General features: G+C 37.7%; 1 protein-coding gene across 4 annotated transcripts in view; it reads left to right on the top strand.

The window, feature by feature from the left end:
- GRAMD2B (GRAM domain containing 2B) overlaps positions 1-13,886 on the top strand; it is a 40,566-nt gene extending 26,680 nt beyond the window's left edge. For 2 of the 4 annotated variants that reach the window (XM_084503576.1, XM_084503578.1), the window contains exons 6-14: positions 3,152-3,247; positions 4,259-4,330; positions 4,453-4,533; positions 5,208-5,319; positions 7,011-7,133; positions 7,271-7,358; positions 7,829-7,930; positions 9,872-9,965; positions 13,630-13,886. In XM_084503576.1, the coding sequence (XP_084359702.1) occupies positions 3,152-3,247; positions 4,259-4,330; positions 4,453-4,533; positions 5,208-5,319; positions 7,011-7,133; positions 7,271-7,358; positions 7,829-7,930; positions 9,872-9,965; positions 13,630-13,671 (810 nt within the window). In that variant the 3' untranslated portion in view covers positions 13,672-13,886. Of the gene's footprint in view, positions 1-3,151; positions 3,248-4,258; positions 4,331-4,452; positions 4,534-5,207; positions 5,320-7,010; positions 7,134-7,267; positions 7,359-7,828; positions 7,931-9,871; positions 9,966-13,629 lie in introns of all 4 variants that reach the window. The other 2 variants (XM_084503575.1, XM_084503577.1) reach the window with 1 other exon arrangement.
- The last annotated feature ends 626 nt before the right edge of the window (positions 13,887-14,512 follow it).

Below are 14,512 nucleotides of genomic sequence, written 5' to 3'. Positions count from 1 at the left end.
TGTAATCTCTGCTCTGTCTTTGAGCTTTTATTGGGAAACAGCTTGATTTTTGCTTCCTTCTTTCTCAAGTACTTCCTTGAATGATTTCCTGTTCAGATCCAGCCCCTTCTCAGTGAATTTAGGTGCTGAAACCAGTTTAGTAGTTGCAATATCTTATTTCTCTTCTGTCAAATGTTGTGATGGAACACAGTATGTCTTTGAAATGGCTTTTATGACGGTAGAATAGGTTTACAAAATGATTAAAATGATTAACAACACACTGCTGAGAGTGACTTCATGGCTTATTGCATATTACTGCTTGGCCCAAGAACTGAGCTATGGTTGTTCCCTAGTTGATGTATTAGTTATAGGTAGTATGTTAATGTGGATAGTGTGCATGTTAGTGAAAGCTGTGTAGCACTACAAGGAAATCAAAATTAACAAAGGGTTGGGCACTAGCTCATCATTTACTCTTTTCATTCATAGTTAGTAGCACCTGTCCTGTCATTAAAATTAAAGTCACTGTGTAAGTAATCTCCTGCTCAGCACAAATGAAATGTGCATGGGTCTATTCCAAGCTGAGGGACAGCTTTCTAAAATTCAAGCTAAGCTAAATGTATATGACTAAAACCTAGTAAGAGTCTGCCAGGTAGAATTGGAAGACCTTTAAAAAGGTGCAAAATGATAATCATGTAGTACTAGAAAATAATGTTTGTAGAATATTTTTTAGAAAATATTGAGGGGAAAAAATGAAGAGTGAAAGAGATGGGCCTGATCATTCACTTCCGTCTGTCTTCCTCAGCCCCCGCAACACACACACTTTAAAGCTAGGTTCAGTCACGTAGAGCATGCACTGACTTTTAGTAATACCACCAACAAAACAACAGGGAAATCAGGGATATAATGAAGAATAATGTAAAAAAGGGAGGAGGAAATCAAGCCTGACAGGAAGAACCACCTTCATAGCAGTCACACATACTGACACAGTTGCCAAGATGCAAGATCTCTATTGCTTGGAACCATCTAAACTTATTCAGAACCCATCTGTTTTGAGAAGTAGCAGGTCTACATGTTCTATTTAATTTTTCAACATGAGTTTTCTACCTACAGAATCTTTGTTAAAATCTTTGGTGGGTAAAATAGCTATGCAGGTCAGGAGACTTGAATCTGCAATACAAACACTTCGCATGTTTGAAAAACAGATTCCTTCCGCAGGACTTAATAGGCATTGAAAGACTTCGCTCTTTCCACGTCATTCTGTTTTGCCTATATGTATGGGCCTGCGGTCTTTCCTGGAGCTAAGCATCATCATAGTGTTTTAGTTGCTTTCCAAGATGCCTGCAGGAAAACTTTGTTTCATGAAAGAATTATTGCTCCAGACAGAAATAAAATACTTTGCAGTGATTTTCCCATTTTAATCTAATGCTGAAGTAAGAGTGCAGTAAGCAAGTACTTAATCCCACTTAAGTACTCTTTAGTCTTGATTACAGTAACATTATCCATCAAAATTGCATGCAGCAGAATGCCATTAACATCTCTTATTTAAAGATCTTTGAGGTGGACTGAACCAATTCAAAAACTTCTAAAACGCATTTTTTTTATTATTACTGTTAGCAGAATTACTGCTGGAAAATCTGTATTGTTTTTGGATTTTGTTTAGTTTGGCTTTGTTTGCTTTTTAAAAGTGATGCAAATTCTTTTCTGACTACGTGGCAGTTGTTTTTTTTCCAGTCAAACACGCATCATAGCTACTCCCTTCTTTCCACCCAGAAAAAGAGTTTTTGGAATGAAAGTGTTACAAAAACTTTGTGGAACAAGAAAATATCCACTTCAAGAAAGAGTATAGTGGAGTACCTGCTTAATAACTGCTTTTCAAAAGACTTGACCTCTGAAGCAGGGCAAATAGACTTGACATATCAAGAACTGATAGAAAAATGGTGTCCAGACTTATGGGCCTAGGCCTAAAAATATGAAATTACAGAAATTGGGTTTTGTTTTGGTAGTCTTACCCCCTTACCCCTTCCCCTCTAGCACAGATTTTTTAAATGAAACTAAATTACTGAGTAATTGAGTGACCTTCTGGCCGTTAGATGACAATCATGGAAGTGATTAGCTGTGCTTAAACACTGTCTGGAAATCTTGCATCCAGATAAATGTACACAAGGGCATTTTTTTTATCTGAAACAAATGATAATTTTTCATTTCACGACTTGATGTTGCTTTGCATTTGTTATTCTGAAAAAAAGCTAACAAGGTTTTATGAAACTGCACAGAGTTAACTTAATTCTCCTGAACTGATGTTTTCATTTTGGTGTTCTGATCACTCCTTAATCAATCTTTGGACAATTTTAATTCTGAATTTCTCAGGTAGTTGAAGGAAAGGAATTCTTAACAGAAAGAGTAGTCTATTCTTGTGTATCCTGGATTGGTATATTTGTCTAACTCCCTAAACTCTAGGCTTTTCAACAGCAATTCAAACCAGTTATTCAGTCCTGTGTTACATGAGGTTTACAAGACCCCATAAAGAATATCCGAATCGAAATACTCTGAAACTTAGCAGGCATATCACTAATGCAGTTGGATATAAATGCAAATGAGGCAAAATTGAGAACTGTTCAACATAAACGTTGAAGTTCGGATGGTACACACAAGAATCAATTTAAATGAGACAGTAGGTATGTGGGTATTGAATTTTTCAGTGATACCGAAGGACAAGCTGTTTACTCAGTTGCTTGTTGCAAATTAAGGGGTCTGTAAAGTAAGTGGTGAAGAGTTATAGGTTCATTCTTCAACAAGGCTCTTGTTTGATGTGTTCTGAAATGTGTTTGTTTGGTTTTTTTCCTAAACAGGAAGACTAACTTTAAGACTAGTTTGTTCTGCAGATCTACAGTGAACTAAACCTGTAGTCTTTTAAGAGCTGGAAGGAATAAGAAAAAGAAAACAGGAGCAAAAGCCTGGACTAGCATCTGATCAAAATAGAAATAGTTAAGAAATAGCGTTGTTCTGAAACCATACCTGCCCAAATGAGTTGTTAATAATCAGGGATGTAGCAGATAAATCTTTATGTGTAGAGCACTGAAGATCTGATTTATTGCAATTGGTAGACTGTCTCCTTGTGTATGCAGATTTGTGTGCATGTATTGGGACTAACACTACAATGGTCTTGTTTCAGATTAGCATACCTGTGCTCTCAGTGACACTTCTGAAGAAAACCAAAACTGCCCTTCTTGTGCCAAATGCTCTGATCATAGCAACAGTCACAGATAGAGTAAGTACTGGTAGAGAACAACACTCTCATACCCCACTGCTTTCCTTTTCATGTTTTTCTTGCTTTCTTGCCCTCACTATTTACAGGCAGTAATACCATGAGGGATTCTTGAAGGTGCCAGGTCATTTAAACAGCTAGAAGAATTGGTAAACTGTCATCATTTAGAGTTTTGACCCTGGAGGATCTGGTTTCTTAGGGGATAATTTGAGCTTCTGCCTCCTCTCTGTTGACAGGCAAAGACAATCTTTTCCCTCCTGCTAACTTCCTGTCTTTTTTCTTTGGACCTGCAGCAAACAAAGTTATATTTAGCTTGATGAGGAGAAGAGAAAGGGAATCTCTAGTTGCAACTTGTTGCTTGTAATCTGTCATTCCTCATTCTCTGAGACTGCTCTGTAGTGGCACTGGGGGAACTAAAACAATTGGGTCAGAATGTGCATGCAGGGAGGGTTATCTACCTTGTTGGCAGCTCTTTACAGTATTCCTACATTTATTAGGGTGACTCATCTGATCAGCAACACCCTAGCTGCAACAAAATACAGTTTCTCCCAGTAATTCTCTGTAGTAATTGCATCAATCAGTAGAAAATGTGATTATCCGTCCTATCAGCAGCTTTAGAAATGACCCATTTTCACCACAGAATAGTTTTGTGGACATCAGGGGAGAATGTACAAAGAATGAGCTTTTTTTTTCTCTTTTTTTTTTTTTTTTTATTTAGGGATAACACAGTATGCAAAGTCTTTAAAACAAAGAAGAAAATTTGTTTTGAATAATAGATCTGGGCTATACTCTGGTTCCTGCAGCAGAACATGGTGAATTTTCTGTGCCTGTTCTGTGTTCGATGTGATTAACCTCAGTTCATAGGTTTAGAAAGTGCAGACATTTTCCCTGCTATATGAAGGTTCTTTAAAATAGTTATGTGATCAACAAAACCACCTACCATTTTTAGTTAGATGAAAGGAAGCTTGTACTGTGTGTCTTTTCTCAAACAGTTTTGGAAATTTTGTTTTTCAGTACATGTTTGTGTCCTTACTCTCCAGAGATACCACCTACAAGCTATTAAAATCTATCTGTAGACATCTTGGGGTAAGTACTAATGGGAATGAAAACAGTATGTAGCTTTGTGTTCATTATTACTGCTTTACTGCTTTTAAATGCTAGGCAGTTGCTAAATGTGTTCCTTGTTAAAACTGCTGCTTTTTTTTCAGGATACAAGTATGGGCAACAGTTCCAATCCATCTTCTGCTGAAAACAGCTTCAGGGCTGATCGTCCTACAACTCTGACCCTGGTAAACAGCTTCAGTGTTTGTTCTTTTGTTGCATGGCACTGTTCACTGCAAGTCCTACTTATAAATTCTGAGGGAAGGAAACCAAAGGAATTTGTGACATCTGTTTCTGAGGCTTCTAAGCTTCAGAAACATTATTTAACATTCTTAATTTAACATTAAGAAGTGATGGAAATGATTAGCAAAGGTGCAGTTTGATCTGATTAGGTGCATATGCCCTATATATTTCTCTCTAGCTGACAGATTTCACAACTCTCAGTACTAACGTAGAGTTGCCACTCCCTCTGCCATTAACTATTTTTGAAGTGTTTCTTGTTGCAATTCTTCCTTTGTTGAACCAGCTCAGACAACTGAAAGGTTTGTGTTAGCCACATGCGATGACCAGATTCTAACTAGTAATGCCTGTTCTAGACTTCAGTATTTGTCTAATAGCATTTCTTTTGCTGACAGGCTTAATCACTTCACTTAAACAAAGGCAGGAAATGAGGCTTAAATTCTGGTGATAAGGGGCTTATTTTGCTGACATTGATCTTAACATCTTGGTATCAAAAATTGTTCCTGGTCAGACAGTTTTAAGTCTGTAATTGCTTATTCGGTTTCTAAAGGGAGGTCAGAGGAAGTAAGACCAATTAGACTTAGAACAGGGCTGAATGTTGCTGTGATTCTTTTTCCATCAGGATTTCAATGAGGACTATTCTGATCTGGATAGAATAGTGCAGCAACGAAGACAAGAGATGGAGGAGTCCAGTAGCACAGGCTCACAGACCCCAGAGCTTGAGTGCTTTCAAGGTGAGTGGGATTGTGGGGCCCCAAGAAAATGGATAGAGCTTAGCTCTCAGTTTTGCTTCTGCAATCCCCTTCCCATGTGGAGGTGTATCTATGTTCTTCACAGTCCTGTGGAGTCCTTTTTATCTAAGGTCTTCCTCCAAGTCACAATAACTGGGTTTCCATTATTATATCCTGTTGTCATCCCATGAGTTAAGAAATGACTTTGTAAGCATCAGACTTGATTTATCACTACTGCCTCCAGTTGCATGCATTGTCTACTCCCTATACCCCCTATCAGTTATGCTACCAGACCTACAACTTGGGAGATGTTTGTCCTTTATTCTTCTCTTTTGTTGTTTTTTTCTTCTTTTTTTTCTTTTTTTTTTTTAGTGAACTATTTTGAAGTTGTTCAGGTTACACAGTAATGTCTTACGTGTATAATTATACGAATAAAGATTATGTGCTCTGTCATTCACAGGCTTTTGGTCAACAAAAAAAAAATTATTTTTGAAATAGTTTTCCTTTTTTTTAAACCCTAGTTTTATAGTTTTATGAACATAAGTTCATAAATATTGCAGAATTCATTTAATGTGGCACATGCTGCATGTTATTAACAGCAAAATCTAGGGTATTAGTCTGCTATGCAATTACTATATTAATAGTAATTAATATTATATCCACATATTATAACCACATATTAATGTGGTTTTGTTCAATTTTTATTCCTGGTTCCATCTGGACTTCAGTGAATTTGTATAATTAGAAATTTTTACCTTTACTTTGAAATGAAACATTATAAATACATATTTTTAATAGCAGTTTTCAGTTGGGTTAGTTTTATTTAACTTTTCTTTCTTCCGATGTCAGTTTTGTTCAGTAGTACAATTTGAGGTTATTTGCTTTCGTATTTAGTGTGTGTGTATTTTTAATTATTTGGTGTTTGTGGAGCAGAAATTTTAGTGTCATTACTTGCAGTGTGAATGATTCTGAATAATGATCTAACTTGCTGTCTTTCTTCCTTAAAGCTGATAACTACTTCAAACCTTTCAATTTTCTTTTACACAGCAGAAAAAAAGCAATATCCAGTTAAAGAATCACCAGGAATTAAAGGAAAATCGTTTGAGGGGCCCTTGTGATTCTGTTTCTTGGTATCATTAGATCAGTCCAGAATGTACAATTAAAACATGAGCAAATCTGTGTGAGACATGATTTTTCTGTCCTATCTCACTCAAGATATCATCTGCAATTAGAGAAAAAAAAAAAAAAAAAAAAAAAAAAGGCAGGAAAGGGAGCTATAGTCTTCCCTTTTAAAGTAACAATGTTTTATCTCCATTTGAAATTGCTATTAAAGTAATTTGGAATCATCACTACAGTATATTCAGTCCTTTTGAGAGATTACTTCTGGGTCTGTTTAATCTTCTGACTGGAAATTCATTGATCATCTGTGGAGCTTGCATGGGCTGCGATCTCTCAAAGGATCTGGAAATGTAAATTTACCATATACAATCTTCTTCCTGTCCAGTTGCTTCTTTCTGTTTTGTCATTATGTTAATTATTATGCAAACTGTTTTAAGGACAGTAAACCAACTGCTGCTTTCTATCCATGTCCAGAAATGCTTGTTAAAATCCTCCTGTTTCTTGATAAACCTAAGATACTAATAGTTTCCTTTGACTTCATATTTTGGCTTTATTCAAAATATTGCTTTTGACAGATTATCATGTCGTCGAGACACAGACTCACTTGAAAGTTTCAAAGACCGAAGCAAAGTCTGCCCGTTCAGATGCACACAGTAAACACGTACCTGATGGAAAAGCCAGAAACAGCCTTCGAAATGGTAAGGAATTAAGGGCAGATCTTCAGTTGGAGTTAGTTAAGTTATGTAACTTATATTGTCTGTTGCATGCTTCAGAACACCATTTGTGTACCCTGCTGTGTTTTGATCAAAATAATGCTTTGTTCTTTTCCTAGCAGGTCACTCTGAAGCTTTCAGATTCTTCCACAAAATGAAGTCCCAGAAGCTCTTATCGCTGAACCACATACTTATATTTTATGCAGTTCTGTACGTAAACAATTAATATAAAGATTGTCAAAATACTTGGATTTTCTTATGCATACATAGATTAGTATCTTCTAAGCTTTGCTTGAAAAGGAGGAAATTGTTGTGAATTTTGGCCTTTATCTTTCTCAGAAATAGAAATGCCAGGGCAGACCTATTTAATGTGCCTTTTACTTATAAAAGTAAAGGATGTTTTGGTTCAGGAAACGCTGGAGTTTAACAACTTGCAAGTTCATTTTATGGGGCATTTATCAAAGCCATACTAAAGGAATAGACTTTCAGATCTGTCTGAGTGCCATTGGTTGGGTATTCCTGAGTTTTAGAAACTTAAAAGATTTTTAAAAGATGCCATTATTATTCAACATGTACAAATAATGATTTAATTGCCTTTTAATATTAATTTTTTCAGGTACTTCTGAAGTTTCCATGTTCATACAAACTTAACTAATGTACCTTATTTTTCTCTCTTACAGTGTCTGTGTTTTAATATTTTCTACCTTCTACATGAGATACAAAATCAACGTCCTGGAGGAACGTCTTATTTCCATCACATCCTTTGATTCACATGTTAAAGAGTAAGATACACTCTGTAGCTACTTTAATTTAAAAAATATTTTTTTTCCAGTGCTTCAATCTGTTTTCTTCTGAAACTCCTGTGATATTGCAGTGCCCTTGGGATTCTTTGTGTACTGTAGTTCTTGTATCTGCACAAACCTCATCTCACAGGTTTCTGTTCAAGGGTTATCATGACATATTACACTTGCATTAAGTAATATTACTTTCAGCATGTTTCAGATAGCTGTGAGTAACTTAAGTGTAAACGGCTAAAGAGAAATTCTTTCCGGATTGATGATTCTCTTAAAAAGCTATGACTTCAGTCTTAATGTCATAGTATTAGCCTAAGATGACAGAAGGTATTTCATAGTGTTTGGACTAATACATCTGATTTGTTTGTAGGATGTTTTCCAAAGCTTTGGGCTGCCCAGATCCTCTTTAGAAACTGATGTCCTGTCCTGCTAAAATAAATAATAGTAATAATAGTAAAAACTGCAACCAGGAAGCATTCTTTGTTTATTTGAAGAGGAATGGCAAAAAGATATGCCATAGGAAAAGGGTTCAAGGACTGCTCTCTATATAAAGTAGAAAGATAGTCATCAAATCATGTTTCCTGGTAGCATGTAAAAAATACTCAAACTATATAAAAATAGAAAACGTGCTGTTATTGCATGATAAGTTTAGGGAAGGACTAGTGCAGGACTGCTGATCTTTTATTAGAATTCTCCTAGCAATTCTTCAGTAATTTTATTCCATAGCTATGGAAGAACCAAAGTCATGAATGTGATCTACCCCTGATGTTATTTTTTTATCCATGTTGCATGCACAGGAAATCTGTAAACAACAAATGGACAGGCAGTTCAGGGGCATGCACCATGGCAGTATGTCATTGTAGTTTCCGATTCTTCTCTTAGGACAGAAGGCAGTTCAGCTGTACGCTAAGAATGCTATGAGCTTATTTTGCATTAACTTCTCCCCTGCTTACAATGGATTTTTTTTTCTGAGCTTCTCTGAGAAACATGACTTAAAGTCATTTGTAAATCTCACTGCAAAGCCTGCAGTGACACACAGTTAGGAACGCTGACAACTAGAGAAGCACCACCTGAAAAACAGAAGAAAATAAAATTCAAGACAGCTGTACCAGGCTGGATGGAACTGTCTGCAAAGTGTTTCAGACTTGTAGCAAATCCTTGAGTGTGGTTGCTTGTTAACTCAGCTTTCTTTGACAACCCCTCCATGACAAATATGTCACTGACAATGCAATCTTGGTCATGCTGAACGATGACGCTTATGCTTAGGATCCAGCTGCTTTCATGTGTGTTCTGTGGAAAACACCATGACAGGCATGCTTGTGCTAGAAGATTGATTTATGTCCTTGAAAAAAAGGAATATAAAGGAAGTGGTTCTTTATCTTAAAAAGGCTGTATTTGGCTGTATTAAAAAGGCTTTATCCTATAAAAAGGCTGTGAATCTGTATTTCACCAATAATACAAGGAGAAGGGTAAATTTACCAAATAGTAGGCAATGTTAAAAAACATTTTCCCACTTCTGGCACATTTTGATTAGCAGGATACTTTCCCCTCTTCAGAAGCACTCTTAAACAGGAAGGTCCTGTTTTCTGTCATTCTGATATAAAACAGTACAAGATACAGGATGACCTAATGTGCACTTCAACCATGTCAATAGGCTGGGCTTTTTGGTTTCCTCTAAGTCACAAGGCACAGAACTTATGCAACTCTAACTTCTAGTGGAAATAGCTGTAAAGTTTTCATCCAAGCTTCTGAGGAATGAGACAATACAAAGAATGCAGTCAAGAGTACAAAAGTGGCTTAGGCCTTTGCTTCTGTAAACAAGTACAGTTCACAATGTTACCATTCAAAGTATTTCTATCTATGTGTCTTTCAGTTCTGTTTTCTACTTTTTCACTTCCATTATACTGAATTCTTCATTCTGTTTGACAGCCATCCAGTGCGCCAAGGTTTGGGATCTCATCTGCAAATCAATGCTGATGCCCTCTGTGATGAATTAACTGCCAATCTTATAAAGTTGGAAAAGGTAAATTCATACGATGTGATGCAAATGCTGATATATTAATCAGGTTCTTGCTGAATTTCTATAGTCTGTTATTTTCAAAATGTCAAGTCACTCCCAGGTTTGGTACACAGAACTGGCATGTTTAGTAGACAAAAGTCTGAGGTTTTCTCTATCATAAGTTAGCCCAAGTACATGCGTTAGTATATATAAAGTGTTTTGTCTAGAGTTGAGACCCACGATAAAGAACACTAGTAAACCAGACACTTCAGGAGGTGATTATTACATATATGGATCTTGATTTTTTTTTCCTTTGTCCACTGGGGCTAAGGATTTGTTCAAAATTAGCAGGCAATTTCTTTAATAGGAGATCCTTTTCTGTAGCTTTTGTTTGCATTTTTGTATTTTTGATTTAAAAAAACAAACAAAAAACATGCTGGCATTCACAAATAGTCATCCTCCTTATACAGAATGGCTAGAATCTGCCTGTTTCTCTTCAGTAACACAAATGCTGCTTCACCAGCTGTGTAATTCCCTGTACATGACCTTTACACTTTACCATTCTCTAATTGCAAGACTAAATGCCCTTGCTGAAATTGGAATCCTATGCAAAACAAGAGTGGGTGGGGAGGCCTTATTTCCACTTTAGGTGTTGTGGTGGGTTAACTTTGGGCAGCAGTCAGACCCCTCATTTCAGCTGCTCTCTCACTCCCCCTCCTCAGCAGGACTGGGGAAGAAAATAGGATGAGAAAGTCTGTGGGTCAAAATAAAGACAGGGAAATCGCGAAACAGACTACTACTGCAGGCAAAAAAGACTCAACTTGTGGAAAATCAGAGTAAGTTATTGCTGTTTAAAATAGATTTGGGTAGCAAGAAACCAAGACAAATGCTAGAACATCACTTTTTAACCCCTCTATCCCAGGCTCATCTTCAGTCCTGACTCCTCCCTCCCTGCCCCGAGCTGTTCTTGGGGATCAGTGGGGGGTTACAGTTGGTGCATAGGCAGTTTTGTCTCTGCCACTCCTTTGTTTCATTTTCCCCCTGCTCCAGAGTAGGCTCGTCCAAGGGCAGCAGTACCTTCAGGAAATACCTACTTGCTCTGCCATGGGCTCTCCACGAGCTGCAGTGTGGATATCTGCTCTGCCACTGGGGCACCTCCACCCTTCCTCTTCTCCTTTCCCTCCTCCACCCCCTCCTCCAGCCTTGATGTTCCCTGTGTTGTTTCGGACTCTTTCTTTCCTACTCTCTCTGTCTGGTGCCTTTGCCATGTATTAAATGTACTTGCCCAGAGGTGCAAACAACTTTTCTGCTGGGCTCGGCTCAGCAGTGTCCTGAGGTGGGTCCACTGGAGTCAGCTGGAATGGCTGCATTTAACGTGGGACAGCCGCAGCCTCTCTTCACAGAGGTCACCCTGCAGTACACACTACCACCACCAAAATCTTGACACCTATGCCTAGTATAAGCATATGAAACATGTATATTGGGAAGAAGTCAGTATCACTCACCGAACACAGAAAAAAATGATTAGTGAAAACAAAACTTTCTGAAATTCCTACATGCTTAAGTCACATGGAATACTTTTGCCTCTGTTCTAAAACTGGGTGTTTGCCAAAGTCTTTCAGTGCCTTTTTATCCCCAAAGTAGGTTTCCCAAATAGCTTAAAGCTACGTTTATATAATATCACTGTTACCTGTGTGGCATAGGATTCATAGAGCCTCTGCCAAAATCAGATTTTCCCCCATACACGGCCACCCCCTTGTCTGTAGAAATCTAGAGTAATACCAGCATAACCCCTTTGTATGCTCTGGATGATGGCATTATGAATACAAGAGAAAAATGCTTACCAGATGATTACTAGTTACAATCTTTAGCCATATTAGGCCATTTTAGAGGTTACTGCCTTCCAGCTGTCCGGGGCAGGCTTTCAGCTGGCGAGATGGTTCATGGGAGACCTCATTTCATTTCAGTGGGAAGCCAGCCAGTCTTTTGTAGCAGGCCTAGGCACTTTCACAGTCCCTTATATAGTCTGAGCTAGGAGCCATGGTAAAAGGCAGCCGGGTGGTCAGAGCATTCAGCTATTCCCGGAGAAGTGACCCTCTGTCCTGAATTAGAGTCTTAAGTCATGTGCTTTTTTCAGTTAGTGCCTGCAGAATTGAAGCTTTACTTTGTCTTTGCAAAATACTCAAGACACTATTACTTGCTTCTCATACAAGCTGAGCGTTGCCTGCAGCTGCATATCACCACGTCCCTAACCCAGATCAGCAGTTGTTAGAACAGTGTTTGACCCTACTCATGTACTGCAAAACTGGTGGAAGTCTAATAGCTCCATGTCCTCCTAGCAAAGTTTCTGTAGCTGTTCAACTGGGGTTTGTTTGTTCGCTTGTTTGTTTTATGTCTTGGTGAAAAGTGCTAGTAATTGACTGCAGCTGGCTTCAGAAGCAAAACTAGCATAAAAATTTCTGTGCAAATTCTCATCTCTTCCCCTCCCTTCCTGTGGGACTGCAGCATTGTAAGATACATTGCAGAAACTAGGTTAAAATCTAAAAATTACTCTTCAGTTAGCAAATGTTAAGCACAAAAGTATGTTGCAATGACTTTTTCAATGCAACCCTGTGATTTTTACCAGTTCCACTTCATACTTGGAGTCACAAAATTTCCATGGCCTAGTGGAAGTTTGCTTTGTTTTTTGTTTTGTTTTGTTTTTTAATGTTTTTAACAAGTTGTTAAAAAATGCACCATGTCTGTTAGGATAGAAGGGAAGGGAAAATGCGTCCTGATGTTACTCGTTCCCTTATTCTAATGTAGCTTGATGAATGGAAATTCATGTGTAAGGCTCTTATAAAACTACCTGCTTCTTACTGTTCTTGGAAAAGGTGTGCTTCTGGGCCAGAAGATCACGAGGTAGGATTAAGAAGTGGTATCTAGAACAGGAAGTACAATGTCTCCTCAAACTGATCCTCAAATTGAAGTCTGAAAGTAGCTGTGACTAAATCTGGCCGGTGACTACTAAGATGTATAGGACGTGTGTGGATAGGGTGTGTCCCAGTGTATTCCCCCTTTGCTGCTTTTAAAGACAGTGAGATGGAAGGTAGATAAATAGGCTGTGTAAAATTGATCTGCATAAGTAATCTTGAGGATGTGACTGACTTGAATTGCCTTCAGTGTAATTGACAGAATGTATCCCACAATCAGTACACTAAATCTGGAACATGGGACATGACTGCTTTTGTTTGGAAAACTTTATTTTTCTGTGCACATCAGCAGTCTATATAGCTGAAGCTGTTATAAAGCTCTTTCAATTACCCACTGAAACCTAGAAGCTGCGACTTGTAAGTCTGAGGCTTTTAGTAGATTTTGATCAAGTTCAAAATAATTGCATTTCTTGTCCATTCTTTCTAGCTCTGGTTTTGTTCTGTTGTTTTCTCAGACCTAATGAAGAAGAGAATCCATGGGAGGAGGAGATAGTTTTATCAGCCTGATTTCAGTTGGTCAGCTAGGTTTGCTGCTGGCTGATCATATCTAGATGTTCCTCTGACTAGTGCAGAAACACTTAACATGAATACCAGTGGTATAAATAGCTGTGGCAGAATTAACAGGCACACAGAAAGTATATTGAAGAATGTCTAGATTTTTATTAAAAATGCAGTATAACACTTCTTGTTGCCCAGTTAATTTTTGTCTTTTTTAGATACAGAACAACTTACAAAAACTACTTGAAGACGGTGAATAAAATGTTGATGTTCTTGGACTGCCTGAGCCTTCATTTGTTTCACTTGACAAACAGTTCTAAAGGAGCTCCGCTGGCCAGAGTTCAAACTTCTTTGTTTTCAGTCCAAGCCAAGGTTAAACTACTGTAAAGCTTATGTCACAATACAGAAAGTCGTTCTATTCTTGAGCAAATACATGTATCTGTATGTTTTGAAAATAAGAGGTTTTTTCCTTCTCTATTCTGTGTGAAGCAATTAATGAATTTTACAGCTTGTTTGATTTTAGACTTCCTTATACCAGTGCAAACCCGGTGCAACTCCTGTTACCTCAGCATTTATTTTCTGTCTATTGTCATGTAAGTATGAATGGGAAGAATTTCAGTTATAATTCATATTCTGAAGTGTTGTGTGAATGAGTTGGTATCTGACATGCAGCTGTGTAATGAATCAGTGCTGTTTTTTTTTCTGCCCTTGCATCCCAAAGATCAAAAAACAGACACCTCTGGATTTGATTTTATGAAGTTCTGAATGTTTTATGTGTGCTCAGGCTCTAAGGTGCTGTAAATAGGCTCAATTCCACATTGCATTAATGCTGAGGGTAAGGTCTGTTTCTACCGGGCATTAATTTTACATCAAAGTAAAGCTTGAAATATGTATGGACTTGCCAACTTACAATCAAGTTGCTTATGAACAGCAGTATGGGTGTGACAAGTCTGCACAACTTCGAAAAAATGATGATTTTTCTGTCCACACATAAAGTCTCTGTCCATTAAGTTAATCAACGTGAAGACCTCAGTCACCTTTCCTTGTGGTTGCATGGAGTCTTGGTTGTCTGAGCAAGTGCAATTCATCTTCCAGTTGACA

The sequence above is a fragment of the Aythya ferina genome (assembly GCF_964211825.1).
Source record: "Aythya ferina genome assembly, chromosome: Z".
In the NCBI taxonomy this organism is placed as follows: Eukaryota; Metazoa; Chordata; class Aves; order Anseriformes; family Anatidae; genus Aythya; species Aythya ferina.
Note: the sequence above shows the minus strand (reverse complement) of the source record. Positions and strands in the feature narration are given on the sequence as shown.